At 34.6% G+C, this 18451-nt stretch overlaps 1 protein-coding gene across 4 annotated transcripts in view; it reads left to right on the forward strand.

Moving 5' to 3' along the window:
• Positions 1 to 18451, forward strand: part of Fstl5 (follistatin like 5) — a 575824-nt gene that overhangs the window by 306689 nt on the left and 250684 nt on the right. For all 4 annotated transcript variants that reach the window (XM_034501239.2, XM_076932541.1, XM_076932540.1 and 1 more), the window contains exon 6: positions 8353 to 8473. In XM_034501239.2, the coding sequence (XP_034357130.1) occupies positions 8353 to 8473 (121 nt within the window). The remainder of the gene's footprint in view (positions 1 to 8352; positions 8474 to 18451) is intronic.

Raw genomic sequence — 18451 nt, forward strand, 5'->3', positions numbered from 1 at the left:
CCAGAGTGGGGGAATTTGAGGGTGGGGTGGTGGGAGTGGGTAGGTGGATGAGGGCACATCCTCATAGCAGCAGGTGAAGGGGGGATGGAATAAGGGATTTCTGGGTGGGGAGAAAATGGGGAAAGGGGATAACATCCAAAATGTAAGTAAAGTATCCAAAAAACTTAATTTCAAATAAATGTTTTATATCTATCTTCTGAAAACTCTCACAGGAAAAACAGTATGTCATATAAATAAAATACTTATGTTTCTAACATTAATTTAATCAATACATTTTTACATGAATTTTCAAATGTTTTAATTGCCATATTGATTATTTTAAATTAAATTTTATTCATTTGATGTGTATGTGCAAATATCTGCATGCCAAGGTATATGCATGATCAGGAAATGCCTAAGAATAGTTGATTCTCTCCTTCTACTAAAAGGGAGTGAAGTAAGGTAGTCAGACTTGGCAGCGAGTGGCTTTACCTGCTAGGCCATTTTGCAAAGCCATCCATCTTGATTTTTAAAAGTTATACTAAGCACTGTAGAAAAAAATAAGATAACAATTTCCTTTATTATTATTTTTAGAGGACAGTATAATGTCGTGTGTTTAAAAAATAAAATTTTCTCTATTGAGCATTTATTCTTTTTTCAAGTTTTTTGTTGTTGTTGTTGTTGTTTTTTAGAGACAGGGGTTTTCCTGTGTAGCCCTGACTGCCCTGGAACTCACTCTGTAGACCAGGCTGGCCTTGAACTCAGAAATCCGCCTGCTTCTGCCTCACAAGTGCTGGGATTACAGGCGTGCGCCACCACTGCCCAGCTCCCAGTTCTTATTAGACTAAGTATCCAGTGAGTTTATTTTGTGAAAAATGTCTCCCATTTCATATGCATTTTGCTTATTATAGTCTTCTTTCTTTTGTTCTTATTAGTTAAGCTTAGCATTTGTATATTTTATTTACTTTTAAGAAATATACACAAAATCAACTCATTTGTTAATCTTTGTATAGTTTATTCTCTATATTTTATTTATTTCACTTCAGATACTCCATACACTTTCTTACTACTTGATTCCTGTTCTACTTTTTTGATGGAATTGGATGCTATAAATTTTTCTTTTAGTACTAATTTTGCTGTATCATTGAGGTTTGCATATATTGTTTTCCAATATTTGTCTCAAGAGTTTTTCAAATTTATTTCATATTTTCTGCATTAATTATTTGTTTTCAATAATGCTAATTTGAATATATCTGTAAAGTTTCCAAGGTTGTTTTCGTAATTGATTTCTCTTTTTGCAGTATTGTGGGCTCTAAAAGCTTCTTCATAATTTTAGTGTTTAAAATTATTATCAGTACTCTTTTTTTTATCATTGAATATTTTACTCGTTTACATTTCAAATATTATCTCCTTTCCAGGTTTCCCCTCTGCAAACCCCCTATGTCATTCCTCTGCCCTTGCTTTTATGAGGGTGCTCCCCCACCCACCCACCTACTCTCAACTTACCACTCTGGTATTCCTATACACTGGGCATCAAGCCTTCACAGGTCCAAGGGCCTCTTTTCCCATTGATGCCTGACAAGGCCATCCTCTGCTATATATGCAGCTGGAGCCATGGTTCTCTTTATGTGTACTCTTTGGTTGGTTGTTTAGTCCTTGGGAGTTCTGGAGGGTCTGGTTGGTTGCTATTGTTGTCCTTCCTAAGTGGTTGCAAACCCCTTCAGCTCCTTCAGTCCTTTCTCTAACTTGTTCATTGGGGTCTCATGCTCAATCCAATGGTTGACTGTAAGCATCCGCTTCTGAATTTGTCAGGCTCTCACAGAGTCCTCAGGAGACAGCTATATCAGGCTCCTGTCAGCAAACAAATGCTTCTTTGCATCTGCAATAGTGTCTGGGTTTGGTGTCTGTATATGGGATGGATCCCCAGGTGGGGCAGTCTCTGGATGGCCTTTCCTTTAGTTATCGGTACTCTTTTGAGGACATCTTTACTAGATGATATCCTAGACAATGTTTCATGTACTATTGAAGAAATAGATTCCACAGCTGATGGATGGAATTTGTGCATTAATCTCAGGTCCATTTCATTTATGTATTATTTACTTCTGATTCCTTGTTGATTTTCTGTCTTTATGGTCAGTCATCACTAAATGTAGGGTTTTGAAGTTCCTGATATTCCTATATGCAGGTCATGACTCTCTTCATCTATATTAATATTATCTCTACCTACTTGATATCTCTGATGAGCAGTGTCTTTATATAGAAAGTTTGTTTGGTTTATCTGAAGCAAATTTTTTTCTCATTGTATAATGACTTAATCTTCTTAACTAGTTAACCAAAGTTTACTTTGGTGGACAAAGGTATGATTATTAAAAATATACTTAAAAAGAATAGACTTTTCCCTTGATCTTTCAATCTATATGTGTTTTTAGAGATTATTCCATTTTTTGTGAGCAGCATGTGGTTGAGACTTTTCTTTCTTTTTCTTTTTTGGGAGGTGTGTTGCATTTAATAACTCTGGTTTTTAATTGGAAAATTTAATTTATTTATATTTTATTGTGGTCTAGCAAACTTTTATTACTGTAGTTTCATTCCTTGTTTTTAGGGGCATTATGGCTCTATTTATCTATTCATCTATCTAATCTATCTTTTTTATGTTTAGGCTATTGCCTTACAATTTTTATTATGTCAATGTACTGATTGATTTTTGTCAATTTGACACATAATATAAATATTTGTGTAGAAATAACCGAGTTTTAGGAGCTTTCTCCATCAGATTCGCCTATAGGCAACCCAGTGCAATGTTTTCTTTTTCTTTCTTTCTTTTTTTTAACTTCTTTAATCTTTTTTTACAGTCTAGTATTTATCCCCCCTGTTGGCCCTCTGTTCCTCATCCCATACTTCTCCCTCCCTGTCTCCAAGAAGATGTCCCCATCTCCCCCAACCCCACCCTATTAGACCTCCCCACTCCCTGGGGCCTCAAGTCTCTTAAGGATTAGATGCATCTTCTCTCATTGAGGCCAGACCAGACAGTCCTCTTCTGTATCTGTGTCAGGATCCTCTAACTAGCTTGTGTATGCTTCTTGGTTAGTGGCTCAGTGCCCGAGAGATCTCAGGGGTCCAGGTTAATTGAGACTGCTTGTCCTCCTACAGAGTCACCCTCCTCCTCAGCTTCTTCTAGCTTTGCCCTAGTTCAATACCTGGGGTCACCAACTTTGGTTGTGTATAAATATCTGCATCTTTCACCTTCTTGTTGGGTCTTTTGAAAGGTAGTCATGGTAGGCCCCTATTTGTTAGCACACCATAGCATTAGTAATAGTGTCATGCCTTGGAGCCTCCCCCTGAGCTGGATCTCAATCTGGGCCTGTTACTAGAACTCTTTTTACTAAGGTTCTTCTCCACTATTTTCCTGTAGCTCTTTCAGACAGGAACAGTTCTGGGTCAGAGTTTTTGACTGTGGCATGGCAACCCCATCCCAGATCTTGATGCCCTTTCTTTCTCCTGGAGGTAGACTCTGAAAGTTCACTCTCCCCACTTTAGGGCATTTTATCTAAGGTCCCTCCCTTTGAGTCCTCAAAGTCTCTCACCTCTCAGGTCTCTGGTTAATTCTGGAGGATTCTACCACCTCCTACCTCCTGAGGTTGCCTGTTTCCATTCTTTCTGCTGGCCCTCAGGGATTCAGTCCTGCCCCCCCCCCATACCTCTTCCCCTCCTGTCCCCTTTTCCACCCAGCTCCCTCCCTGCATCTCCCTATCCCCCTGATCCCTATGGGTGCTTTCTTCTCCTTCCCAAGTGGATTGAGGTATCATCACTTGGACCTTGGCTTGTTAACTTTTTGATTGTATCCTGAGTATTATGTACTTTTTTGGTAATATTAATGTACTCACTTATTAGTGAGTACATACCATGCATATCCTTTGGGTCTGAATTTCCTCACTCAGGATGATATTTTCTAGTTCCATCTATTTGTCTGCAAAACTCACAATGTCCGTGTTCTTAATAGTTGAGTAATATTCTATTGTATAAATGAACCAGATTTTCTGTATCCATTCTTTGGTCTCGGGACATCTGGGTTGTTTCCAGCTTCTGGCTATCACAATACAAGGTCACTATGAACATAGTGGAATATGTGACACTGTGTCATGGTGGGGCATTTTTTGGGTATATACCCAAGAGTGGCATAGCTGGGTCTTCAGGTAAATCTATTTCCAATTTTCTGAGGAACCTCCAGATTGATTTCTAGAGTGGTTTTACAAGTTTGCAATTCCACCCCTCACAATATGTGCTTTCCCCACATCCTCACCAATATATGCTGTCACCTGAAGTTTTTGTGAGAGGGTCAAGATCACTAAGCAAGATGAGCTTTATTTAAAAAAAAAATTATACAAGAAAGCCAGAGAAAAGCCTATAAGCAGTATTCCTTCCTCCAGGCCTCTCCTTCAAGTGGAGCCTACAGATTCTTCCATGAGTCTCTGTATTGACTTTCTGTAATGATGGATTGTATGGAAGTGAATGCCTAAATTGGTTTCTGTCAGTTTATTTTTATCATAAGCAATGGGAAGCAAATTTGAAGAGTCAACTATATGATTTTACTATGTTATTTCCATGAGTCCTACAAAACTCTTTTTTATTTAATCATATGTTTTGAAAATGATCTTTAAAATGAGAGAACAGAAGGGGAGCTTAATTGCAAACTACAGTTCTAGTCCTATTCATTACCAAACTTTCATTTTGATGGCATTTTTTACCTGGTTTTTTTGCCTTCCTTTAATGTATTGATTTAATGATCATGTACTCACTAAAATTGGTAGCCTGAGGTATTTACTAGAAACAGTGTATCCTAGATTATAAATCAGTCCTACCAGGGCTATACGCCTGAGCTTGTCACCAGGGAGAATCATAGTGTCCTATTCAAAACACTGGCCTGAGGACAGGGGTCATTGTATCTTAATGTTGTTGAATTTTATTATGACAGGCCTAGCCTGAAATACAAGGTAATTCCTGAACTTGCACATTTATTCTATTACATAGCAGACAGAGGCCATTCCTAAAACTGTACTAGCTAATGTTAAAAGAGAGATGGTCAAGTTTGTGTCCTCATAACTAGGGCTAGCACTAACCATAATGGGGCCTAAGGGCTTCTAACTACAATTTGTACTGTCTTCTTATGTGCATATCAGGCCAATACTTCAATTCTCATTGTCCTGGGTTGTAACTTTAATTTGCTGGTGTAAATCTCTTTTCACACAATGTAGATCTAGACTGTCCTGGAGGCAAGGTCCTTGGGTTTGGGTTGTGATCTGTTTCAATATGACAGACCAGCAATCTTTCAAGGAATCCTTCTGCTATACTTTCCCCATCTTACTCTCCATCGAATGGAGATTTTCTCTGAGCTTTTATTCCCACACTCAGAATAATATTTATAGACTGATTTCTTCACTGACTGTCAGCACTAACTTGAGTTCAAAGGCTTCATCCAGTCTGTTAGCATGAAGCAACAGTCAGAGTGCATGTCCAGCACTGTGTATCCATGCTGGCCTGTCATTGAGTTCTGTGTTAAGGACTTCGCAATCTCTCTTGAACAAAGGAGCACCCTTTCTTATGATGCACTGCTTGTAGTTTGGAGATGATTAAAGTGAGCAAGTCTTTGTCTTGACTAGAATGGGGCCTTGCTATATGGTTGTGCTAAAGTGTTGCTGTGTTTCAAAGGTTCCATTAATATGTGACTGATTTCCAAGGTTTGTGTGAATATATTTTATTTCAAAGTGATTTTTTCCAATTACTGTTTTCCCAAATATATACCTCTTTTTTTTTGTTGTTCTTTTATTATCTTGCTCTGCTCTCAGTTGCTGACTTTTTAAAAATCTATCTTAAATCTATTTCAAATGCTGGAGCAGTGACTGGCAAGACAAGGCAGTTAGAAGCTAACTCCTGAGTAAGTGACTCCCTACAGAAGAGGAAGGAGAATGGTTTATTTAGAGGAGAGAAAAAAAATCTGGACCAGATATAATACAATATCAAAACATTAAATTATCTCTGAATGATTGCACTGCTTATAAAATTCTGTGGGCTTTTTATGTAGATTCAAGATTCACACTGTTATAGACCATCATTATAGCAGCATGAGCTATACAATCATAATCCAATTGATATAAAACAAAACAACAACAACAAAAAAAAACCAGACAAGCAAGTACCAAAAAGCTGAAAACTCATTTTTCAGCCTAAAAAATGAATTTAATGTTAGCAGCAGATTAGAAAAAAATATATGAGGCAAAAATAAAATAAAAAAAATTAAAAATGAAAACCAAAATCATGTCTTTGCTTGACTTACCCATTTACAGATTTATGTGTCATGTAGAAGTTATTAATATTGAAATGTCTGATGAAGTCTGGGATTTCTGTGTCCTACATGTTTTCCTAACTCCAACAATTGGAGTGTTCAGAAAAAATTACAGTGAGGTACAATTAGATGCACTGCCAACTCCCAGCCTGGAGCAAAATCATTATATGCAGTCTAATCAATAACAGATGGATAATGACTGAGGGGTTTTTGCTTCTAAATGGAAAAGAAAGACTTGAATTTCCCAAGAGGCTTATAGCACTGATGGCTGCAGCCATTAGGTATCATTGTTAATCCCTGCAGGTCGAATGTGCATAGCATATGGTGTAATACTCATCATCAACAGCATCAATTTCCAAGAAAGTTAAGCATGAGAAGCCTATGTTTTATCCCATCTCTATTTTGCAAATACCAACTTAGCCAATAAAAAAGTTAATTCTATATACAAGAACATATTTGATAAAATGTAAAATTCAAGTGAAGAGCTGCAGCTTAAGAATGGCTATTCTAATGTTATAAAAGCCCCCGAGATGCAGGTTGTAGGTCTGTTGTGATTTTTTTGTATATCGTACTTTTATTTTCTAGTTCTTTATAACGTAATTTTAATAAAATGAATAAGTATATTAGGAGGTCCTATTCGGCAGGTAGTAGGCTGTATTGCATGTCACTGCTTACGTGTTTAGTATATGTTGGTCCCATCTTCAGAAAGAGTCCATATGTCACAAGGATATAAGTATCCTATAAAGGGTTAAGATATAGATTGGAAACATCATAAGATCCTCAGAATGCTATCATCAATTACCTGTATTTAACAACATGTATGTGAAATGCTATGTTTTACAAAAAGAAAGACAAACACTTGTGAATGCACAACATACCCAAGTTGGTACTTGAAACCCAGCAGGGGGTTACTTAATGATAAACATTAGATAAAGATCAATTACTTTTTAATGTTAAATGATCATTTTTGAGTACATAGTACATGGCTTGATTGCACTTGACTACTTATATATGAATGGAGGTACAATATTTGTATCTATTTTATAATTGAGTAATGTGAATTTACTTGTAGTAAATTAAACATCTATTAAGTGACACTGTTGGGACCCAAATACTCTTCTGGTAACTACAGATATTATGTATTCTGATTACACTACATAGACTTTAAGACAACAACAACCACCCATTCTGAAGCTGAGTTATGAGCGATAGGAGTGGCTGCCTCTGAATACTGTAGAATATTAAAGGACTGGGGAATTGTGGACACTGCAATGCAACTGCACAACATGGATAGGAATGTCTGCTAAATTTTGTGAGCTCTGCTTTCTGACAAGCAATAGTCAAAATCAGCAGAGTATAAAAATGTTGAAGCTCGGTCTATGGGAGCAGACAGGGTAGGAATGACGATGATGGTTTGCCTCACCATGCTTGAATAGACTTGCTATCAATCGGTGCATTAATTCTGTCTGGCTCCTGGAAACAGTCATTTGCTTAATAGTTCTTTTGTGAGCAGGGAGTCTGGCCCAATCTCAAATGACTCATCTCCCAGCTATGGAGGAGTTTAGGCGTAAGGAAAAAAAATCTTACTTCATTTTTCACAAATAATATGAGAAAGGAAGTAGTCACAGCGTGCTTCACTTTTCACAGCATGATGGAGCAGTGTTTTCTTCTGACATGGGTCAATGAGGAACAGAGCCTGGTTTTCCTGTGCAGGTGTCTCCCTGAGTTGGTGTAAATAAAGAAAATAATTCAAGCCAAAGAGAAAACATGCAAATTTGTTAAGTTATATTGTGATGCTTTTCATTAGAAAATTTAGATAAATTCTAAGAATGTATCTTAACGTCATTATAATGGTTAAAAATAATTTGTAGAACGACAAAATTAAATGTTCAATTCCATGTTGGTTATTGATTCAGTTCATCACTGTTCTTGAGATTCAAAGTAAATCTATCCTGTGACTGTTACCTATAATTAATTATATTGCATGGAAATATAAGCCAAAAATACAAACATTTCATTGTATTGATTGTCAGGTGATTAAACAGGAGGAATTGAACAAGGACCGTTCTGACTGTACTTTGTATGATCTGCTGAAATATGATGACTTCAATGCTGACAAGCACCTGGCTCTTGAAGAATTCTACAGAGCATTTCGTGAGTGCAGACTCAATCTTATCTCAGTTTGCTCTTTTTCTTTCCTGATGCTTTATACAATATGGTTTGTAAGCTTGATCCTAAGTACAAGCTGTTTCTTAGGAGAAGTGTTATAACAGAGAGAATTTAATGCTTTGGCTCCTCCAGTGTATATACGAAGCTAGAGGATTGTGCATTTCAGAAAGAGCCCTGTAGATATGCTCTCTTCCTTATGGTATCCCACGTCTTACTGACTTTGGTGTGAGAGTCAGTTTACAATGCTGCCTTAGAGGCTCCTCTAGAGGAAACACACTGACCTGTAGTCATCATGCCTCAGAAACAACTTAACTACTTGTGCAGTGACATTTACAACTTCATTACAAAACCAAAAATGAATTAACAGATGAGGTTACTGAACCTTTCAGAAGCTATGGCACTTTAGGAGTTTTTTTTCTTTCATTGGAATAAAACATTATATTCATGCTAAGGGATGCTAGAACAATTTGTATTTTTTTTGAGCCATAGATGTACCTTAGAACAACAAACTGTGCTTTCCATATGAAACAAAATATGAAGACTTATCAATATAATACTTAAAGAGAACAGACTACAAAACCACAACCAAAACAATGAAATAATCAAGATTTGTGCTCAAGAGAAAAACAAACAAACAAACAAACAAAACAGAGAAACAAATATGGCGACTTGCAAAGTACTAAAGAATCATATCACACATTCAAATCGGCACATGAAACAAAACTTATATATGTAAAACATGTTTTTAAAGTAAAAGACATGTTTGAATGTTTCAATCTTACAGGTGACTGATTGAGAAGCTACTTAAAATATTATTTTTTTTAGATCAGAGAGATTACTCAGTTTATTTATAAAAAAATATAGCTGGAGGCTATACATTTTATGACCAGATATTAAAATCGTTTTAGGATTTAATCAAATTCCATGCTCTCTTATATGAGTAAGTGAAATATTTACTGACAAGATGGCTCAGTAAGTTGCTGTTCCCTAAAAGTGTTTCACAAAGCTAATATTCCTTGCAAAAATAAGGACATGACAGAAGCTCCTATGAATAAGATGGATCACATTGAGTTTAAGGAAAACTGATGATTATAGTATCAAGCCTATGTCAAATTTGCTATTTAAATTGTGCATTTTATACTAAGTCTCACCTTATATACCAGACAATCTTTTTGGAACTCAAGGAATCAGAATAGGAAAAAAAAAGATGTTTCATTAAGAAAAAATATGTACGTGTATTTTTATATAAAATCTTCACCATCTATTAATTTACAATACCACACAAAGCAGAGGTTATAAAAGTGTAAGTTAAAACAAAGATGTAGATTGTCATCTATGCTTTGGTGGGGAGGGTCTTTACAAAGATGGTAGCAGTAGAACTACTTGGCTTAAGCAACTTTAAACTTGGAAAGATCAAAGACCAGCGACTAGAATGACATAATCAAGGCAGGTGCCTGAGATTCAAGAGTATTTATGAAAACTAGTCCAACATGAGTATGTTCTGTTAAAATAAGTTAGTTAGGGTAAAGTAATCTGTGGCATTAGCTGAAAATAACTAAATGATATACAGTTTATAAAGCATTTGGAAGAGTGTTAAAAATAATTGTGTTTATTAGTGGTAAAATAGTGGAAAAAATGAAAGAAAAGTGTGAAGAGTATGTTATTTTATGCTAGCTCACTACAAGTCCTTACAGTCATCTCTGAATGTGTCAGCAGATAAAAATCTTGCCTATGATATCACAGTTTGCCCTTCTCATAGGGAAATTAGACCATGTTTTCAAATATGATTTTGTGCTGATGTAAGTACATTGTTCTAATAAGTGATATTTTGCGATTAAAAGTCAATAGCCAATGAAACTCAAACAAAATAAAACATCATCATCTGGCCACAAACCTACTTTACTCAAGGAACTACCTAGTTTTCAGAAGAAAAGTTATGCAATTCTACTTACTCTTAGACTGTAACATAAACATAATTTAATGAAAATAATTTATCATATATGCAATTAACTTAATGATCATTGTGCTGATTCTGTACTTAGGTGAGAGTTAAGGATAACGTATGGGTCTACTTATTCAATATTTGAGACAGAAAAATTTTGTTATCTTTCATGTTTGGAAGAATCATTAAGCCTCTTGTTAGATGATGTGCACCCTTAATGTGGCATTATGTTTTCTTGAATACTTCCATCCAAACGTGTACATCTTATGGCCAAAGTTTTCTTTGAAAAATTAAAATAGCTATATAGAGGAAATCAGTGGTATGCTTCCCAGATAAAATAATATGATATGAATTGTATAACATTCTACATCTATGATTTAAATCTGTAGCAAACATAAATTTGAATATTACAAGTAATGGCTAAAAACTTCAGACATTTAATTTTAGGCAAATTGTTCAAGCCAATATCTCTTTGGCAATTGTTTTAATTTTGCTTAATTTATTATTATTTTCACAGATGTGACTATGTTGTATATATGGTTTGTGTATGTTGAGGGAGAGGGTGCTCAGATATATAGCCATATGTAGGATGTCAAATGCCAACTTTGTGTAGCTGTCTCACACCTTTCAACTATACATGGTATCCAGTGTACGACTCAGGTTGTCCAGCAAGCATCTACAATGAAAAATGTCTTTACTGGCTGAGACATCTCAGTGGCCTGAGTAATTGTGAGAAATTTCTGTGGTCCAATTTTATATTAACCTTTATCAGATCAATGCAAACATTTTTAAATTTGTTAACATTTTAGAAGATTAAACCTCCAAAATCACAATTAACTAGTATTTATTAGTTCAAAATAATCATAATGTAAAGAATCCAAAGAAATCTATGGTTCTCCTAGTGACAAAAATAAGTATTTGAATAGATCACATACCAATTATGAACATATTTAAAATGATTGTTTCATAGCTTATATGTCTTTCCTCTTAAAAATGATAAATAAATATGCTTAGATATTTAAAATGATAAAATAGCTACTAAAGGTATATAAGTATGCATGATTATATGTAAAATGCTATTCTTTATTGTGAATACTTTCAATGGAATGTGGATTTCATAATGATAATATAACTTCTCTTTCTAAGAAATTACAATGACAATGTTAAAATATGACTTATTAGAACTATTTGATACCTACAGAAGAAAGAATAGATATCACATCAACCTTTTTGAAAACTGAAGCATTAATTTATGAAGACCTTAATTTTAGAAAAATAATAGTAGCAGTAAAACAAAATTAAGACAACCTCATTAAATGTTAAAGGTGATGAGGACAGGTTCTAATAGCAAATTGAGATGTGCCAGAAGAGACTGTGTCTGGAAAATAACTCATACATATAACCAGCTTTACTCAGTGGGTAGTTGAATATACACTCTGGTAGTGTGAGATTCAGGGGTAATGTCAGATATCTAGCTTGGGAATAGTGATGTTCATGGAAGTGGGGAACATAGAATGAAAAGCATGTTTGGGAACGAATAATATTAAACTTAAATATATAGTATATTCAAAGAGAAACATCTAACTTAAGAATAATGTATCCCCTATGAGGAGCCCAAGCCTGAAAAACAAGTCTAGAGTCATCAAAATCTATATCACTTGTGTTTCTCAGTGAGTGTGTAAACAAGAAATGATCATGAAATGGAATTAAGGGAACCTTTCTTAAGTAGCGTCTGCAACATGCTACACAAATCAATTGTTCCAATTTCTTTTTATGTATTTATTCATTTATTTACACTCCAGATTTTATTCCCCCGGTCCACCCTCTTATATTAGTTTTTAAATCTGAAACATTGTTCGAAAGGCACTCAGTCAATTCAGTGTTTCTCATTTGCTATATTCCTGTCATGCCAATTAATGGTTGTAGTTTTAGTATGTCCACACATATAGAGAGGAGATATAGTGTCCTTTTTTATAAAGACACTTTTACTGGAATTAATTCTCATTTATGGTTGCTTAAATCTTATTGAATTCCTTATAGATACATCTGTATTTAGCACTCCTTAAGAGTTTAGAGTTTGCTTTACCTCATTTCTGTCACTGTGACTTATACATTGTCTTAAAGCAATATCCAGCATGAAGAGATTTATTTCACTTAAAAATCCAGATCATAGTCCTTTCCTGCAAACAAGTCAAGATAGGAACTTACAGCATCACATCCACAGGCGAGGGCAGAGACTGAACAACTACAGAGTGACTATAGTATTGCTTGCTTATTTTCTCTATGCCGATACAGTCCAGAACCCTCTGATTTGGAAATGATGCCACCTACAGTGAGATGAGTCTTCCAGCATCAATTAATAATCAAGAAAACCCATTAAAGACGTACTCAAAATCCCACCTGACAATGACAATTCCTCATTAAAGCTCTTTAATGATTACTGTATATTATGTCAAGTTGAGAGTAAAACTAAGAAATACAAGCTTCAGCATGGGGAGCAGAGGCCATGATAAATTCTCAGCAGGAATTAAAAATGAAAAAAACATAGATAGGTAGAAAGAACAGAAACAAAATATTAAAATTTAATAAGAAATTGACTATCCTTTCCAAGGCTAAGCCCAAGGCAAGAATGTCTGCTTTTGTCAGCCACTGCATTTACCAGCCAGGAAGTCACTGATACAATTGGTCCTAAAATTTTCAACAGAGATTCAGTGGTAGAAGCAAAATTACTAGTTATTGACAGGGTGACTAAAGAAATGTGAAAATAGTAAAGTTCACCAGAGAAGCTGCTCATATAAGAGTATACCAGAAATTGATAGATTTAGACAACTTGTATATAACTAAACCTTATGTATATTTTTAGAGTCATAATTGTGGCCCCTGAAAGAGAGAAAGGGGAAGGTGAGCCTTAAGCTCCAACTTAGGAGGCAGCGGTCTGCCATCTCACTCTTTAGTTTCCAATTAGCTCAACTTTATGGTATAAGCTGGATGCTGCTGGAAACATTTTTGTTGTTGTTGTTATTGCTTCTCCTCCTCCTCTTCCTCCTCCTCTTCTCCCTCCTCCTCCTCCTCCTCCTCTTCTTCTTCCTCCTCCTCTTCTTCTTCTTCCTCCTCCTCCTCCTCCTCTTCCTCCTTCTTCGAAGTACTAAATGATTCACATTGTGTCTTTACTTTGTGTGTATCTTCTGCTTTATAAAGTATAGTATAAATTGTCATTGTTTTAAATTCTTGTATGAAAAAACAAACAGTGTATTAAGGTTTCAAATTATTATCTGGTGAAGGATTTCATGAATCATCTATAAAAGATTTATATATTGACAAACAAAACTATATAAAATTTTACTTTCACCATACTTCACCATACTTTAGGGTTTATGGTAACCTCTCTCTCTCTCTCTCTCTCTCTCTCTCTCTCTCTCTCTCTCTCTCTCTCTCTCTGAATTTTTTAGAATTTAAATGAACAGAATCATTCATACATGCAAAGGTTTCCGCTCTTAGAAAAACTTTTCTTTCTATATTGCTGTCAAGAACATGGGTCTACAAAAGCCAAAATAACAATGATTTTCAGAAATAATATAAAAAGCTAATATATATTACAGAACAACTATTACCATAAAGAACATCAGAGAAGCATATTGATGTAAAGTATGATTTAAAAGTGAATGGGTATGTTAGTTTGTCTCCAATTTAAGATGGCTTTGTCCTGCACCTTGACCTATAGTTTTGCAATTTAAGTTGATTGATAAAATCGGTTTTAGATGTTCTGCCTCTATGGATTTGTCTAAACTCTTATGCCTGACATTCTCTACTTGCTGGTCTCTCATTAATACATGTGATCTATTATTGCAATTTCTATGCAGCATTAAAATCAAACACAATCAGAAGCATCAATCTCTCCTTTATTTAAAGTGAATAGTCATACTTAATTCTTAACATTTTGGTTCTTTGTGTTGTATAAGTATTGACAAAAGAAGGCACTTTCTTACTCTAAGTAAAATTGACAAAAAAAAATGTGTGAGTTGATCAATCACTCTTAATTTATACACTGTCATGTATCCTGTCAGTCATAAAAATGCGTCAAACTAAAGTTACTTCTAACCAATTTCAGTATAATATTCTGGGCTGTGCTTCCCTAAGCTATATGCTCACTTTTTATACTTGTTCTGAAAAATCACTGCTATTTTGGCTTTTGTAGATGCATGCTCTTGATAGCAGTTTCTCTGAAACTCCTGGATTGAGGCCTATGTTACCTTTTTTATGTCCTAAAACTTTGTGTGGATAGAGCTTCCTTCACAAAGGCAAGGGATTTGTAAGTCACTTAAGACTATGCCACAGAACTATGCCCCAATTTTCTCAACAGCTTTTTTTTTTTTTTTTGCATTAGATGGTGACAGCTGGGCTTTTTCCTGAAGTGGTACTTCTGGGGGCATTAACAGATGCTGCAGCTTGGCACCAAGACCTTAGCATTTAAAAGAAATATTTTAATGACATCATTATGTAAAGTATAGTAAGTTAATAGGTTTATGCAGTGTGTAATCATTAAATACTAGTAGTTGACTTTTAACTCTCCTTGAATATGTAAAAAACATAATGAGATGTAATGATTATTTGTGCATAAAGAGAAAACATAATATTTCAGTTGGTATATTTGGTATTATTCTCTGATCACATCAGAGTGGCTAATATTTCCCTTTCTGTATCATCACTTTGTGATTAGAGCCTTTAATCTTCTCTTTTAGTTACTTGTAAAATAAACAACAGGTAGTAGTGAAATATAATCACATCTTGTGCTGTAGCACACTAGGACAGTTCTACTTGTCTGAATATGGAGTTCAGCACAAATTTTGGCTGTATATAACATAATGTAAGCTTTATATTGATATTAATATTTTCAGAAAATCAGAAAATTATGCCAAATTGACATGTAATTTCATTATTTGGATGAGTTTTTCTGTAACTTGCAGTGACACTTAAATAACCCAGTCATAAGTTTTGCTTTATAAAACATGTTATAGAGCAATTCACATTATATCCAAAAATGTTATGACTATTATAGTAGAAATAATTTACAAATGTTCCATAATAAAATGATTTCTTACCAATACTTTATGTGGTACTTACACCACTGAGGCAAAAATAAATTAACTATTTGAGGTTTTAAAATTTAAATTTTTTCTTAATGATAAAAAATATAGCTTGAAATGATATCAAATTGGACTAAGTAAAAACACTGAAGATGTAAACTAATAATAGTGGTGTACACTGTATGTATAAAATATTGTTTGATAAATTAACTTTACTAGAATTAATTTATTAAAAACAAATATCTCAGAATTCCATCATTACTAGAATATATCAACATTTTATCCCAATATTAACTTTATTTTATGACTGTATTCAGTATGATTATAGACACATTTTCTCTATATATAACATTTTTTATTAAATCTTATTAAATGTTCTAGTCTTTCTTCTAACCCTTTACTTTGTCATACTACTAAACAGTAAAATTACAAATTATTACACTTGTTATGTATGTTTAAGAAATAGGCAGAAGTGTTATAAGCACCATTTCTTATGAATATTCATTGTTATTCCTAAACTGCAGTAGAAAAGCATTAACTTAATATCATATTTGAAAAAAAAAAGACTTTAAGTTGGCACAGCATTCTTGTTTTCTCTGCTCAAAAATGCTTAAGTTGCAGTTGTAGAAAATAGCACCAGTAAAAGATTTTAATGTGTGATGAGACTGTCTCCTTAGTCTGTGTTTTCAATCATTTTGGATACTATCCCTATCAATATTAGCTGCTGTGTTTTATCAGAAGCAAAAGAGTCAAACATGTGCCTTTCTGTAATCCAGGTATTTAACAGTATTCCCAATTTCACATTTTTGTGAATTGAAAAGAATCTTATTTATCTTGAAATTCTAAAGATAGCCCTCACATTTTTAATTCCTTTGATATCATATTCTGGAGCCAAAGTTTACAACACAATAATGGGCCCTTCCTGTTTCTAAAAAGAACATCACTTTCTTATCAAAGGAAAGCTTCCTGGAAATGATTCAGATTATGAAACACAATTTTACATGCACCAATACTGAAGCCTCAGGGTTGGCATAGAAGACTATGTTATTTATTTCAAAAATGAAATGAAATGGGGAAAAGACATAACATCTAAAATGCCAATAACTATCCAATAAAATTAATTTTTAAAAGTGAAATAAAATACATTCACACATTTTACTAAATGCTAATCTGATCATGTAGGCTGAAATAATGTGTAGGGTCTTACAAACACACACATGTAAATCATGGCTGCAGCATTATAACTACCATAGGGGATGAGTGGTTTATAGTGGTTTATACGCTACTCGAGGCTCATTTACTCCCTCGGTCATTTGTGTGTTACAGGGGAGCACATGATGTTTCTGTGCACATCTTCAGCATTTGTTTATTCCTGAGATTCCTTGGGATTCACTTTCAATCTGCTATGACTGCCCTCTTCATCATTCATCACAAATGCTTATGGGCATAAAGGAATGTTCATATACAGACAAATGAATAATTTTCATTTATTGGCATTTCCCCAAAGCTGTAAGAGATGTGTTTTAATAGATTTTCATATTTCATGTTTTACTTTGCCAAAAATACCTACCTTTACTCTCTTACAAGTTTTTAGATCACAGAAAATCTTTTTTATTTTTTTAAGGTAGAAATCATTTATCACTGGACATGATGAAATAGTAATTGCTCCATTTTATATGATTGTTCAGCTGGAAAGATCAGATATAAGGGCAGAGTTATTCACAGCCATGTGCTTAAAACTCAGGAAGCTTCAATCCTCACATGGTCAGCATGGCAAAAATAATTCCCCTATTTTTGTTCCTGCCTTTCACCCTATTACAGAACAAGTGATGGAGAGAGGAAAATAAAATGTTTGTCTTATCAGCACTGTTGGCTGCTGGGAATGAAAGTAGACATGATAGACTAAACTAGGTACTGTTTTATATTCTTGGTGAGTGGATTGGAGGGAAGAGGCATGGCTCAGGGGTATTTAAATGTGACAAAGTTAGGGGGAGCACTCCTATGCTACTCTCTAAGTGGAGAGGCAAACGTGTGTGTGTGTGTGTGTGTGTGTGTGTGTGTGTGTGTGATCCAGATGTTTGCTTTTAAAGAGAAGCTTCTGAGTGTCATGGATGTTTCATATTCTAGTGACTGACTTCTGAGGTTATCAGATGACCTACCAGAAATCTGCAAAAACCAGCTAGTTATACATGATTTACAGTATAGAAATGTTAACTGAAAGTAACATCATACCAAATTCACACTGTTAGAGTTCTCAAACCTGTTTTAAATGCTCATATGGTATTTGAAAGATCACAGAACTCTGCACACCTACTTAAAAATTTCCTACTTAAAAATTTTACAAAGCCTAGAATAAACTTCATTATATAGTTCTGTAGAAAGCATTCAGAGGGTATACATTACTGAACCTTATACAATAGATGTTGGAAATTGTTTTCTTTGCCATCTGAAACTGAGCTCAAACACATGTGCAAATAAATGTTATGAATATATATATATATATATATATATATATATATATATATATACACACACACACACACACACACATATTCCTTTGAAAGGTTTTACAAGCACTTTAATGAAAATAGTTCAACTAATCAACATTATTATTATCCTTTGATGTGGTTCTCAATGACTTTGACTTCTACACATAATTTTTTAATTGGATATTTTATTTATTTCCATTTCAAATGTTATCCCCTTTCCCAGTTTTCCCTCCACAAACTGCCTCCATCTCCCCTCCCCCTGCTTCTATGAGGGTGCTCCCCCACCCACCCACTCCCACCTCACCACCCTGGCATTCCCCTACACTGAAGCATCAGATCCTTCACAGGACCAAGGGCCTCTCCTCCCATGGATGACAGATGAGGCCATCCTCTGCTACATAAATGTGTAGAGGCTCTGCCAGAGCCTGACAAATACAAATGTGGATTC

This window comes from Arvicanthis niloticus, chromosome 4, assembly GCF_011762505.2.
Source record: "Arvicanthis niloticus isolate mArvNil1 chromosome 4, mArvNil1.pat.X, whole genome shotgun sequence".
In the NCBI taxonomy this organism is placed as follows: domain Eukaryota; kingdom Metazoa; phylum Chordata; class Mammalia; order Rodentia; family Muridae; genus Arvicanthis; species Arvicanthis niloticus.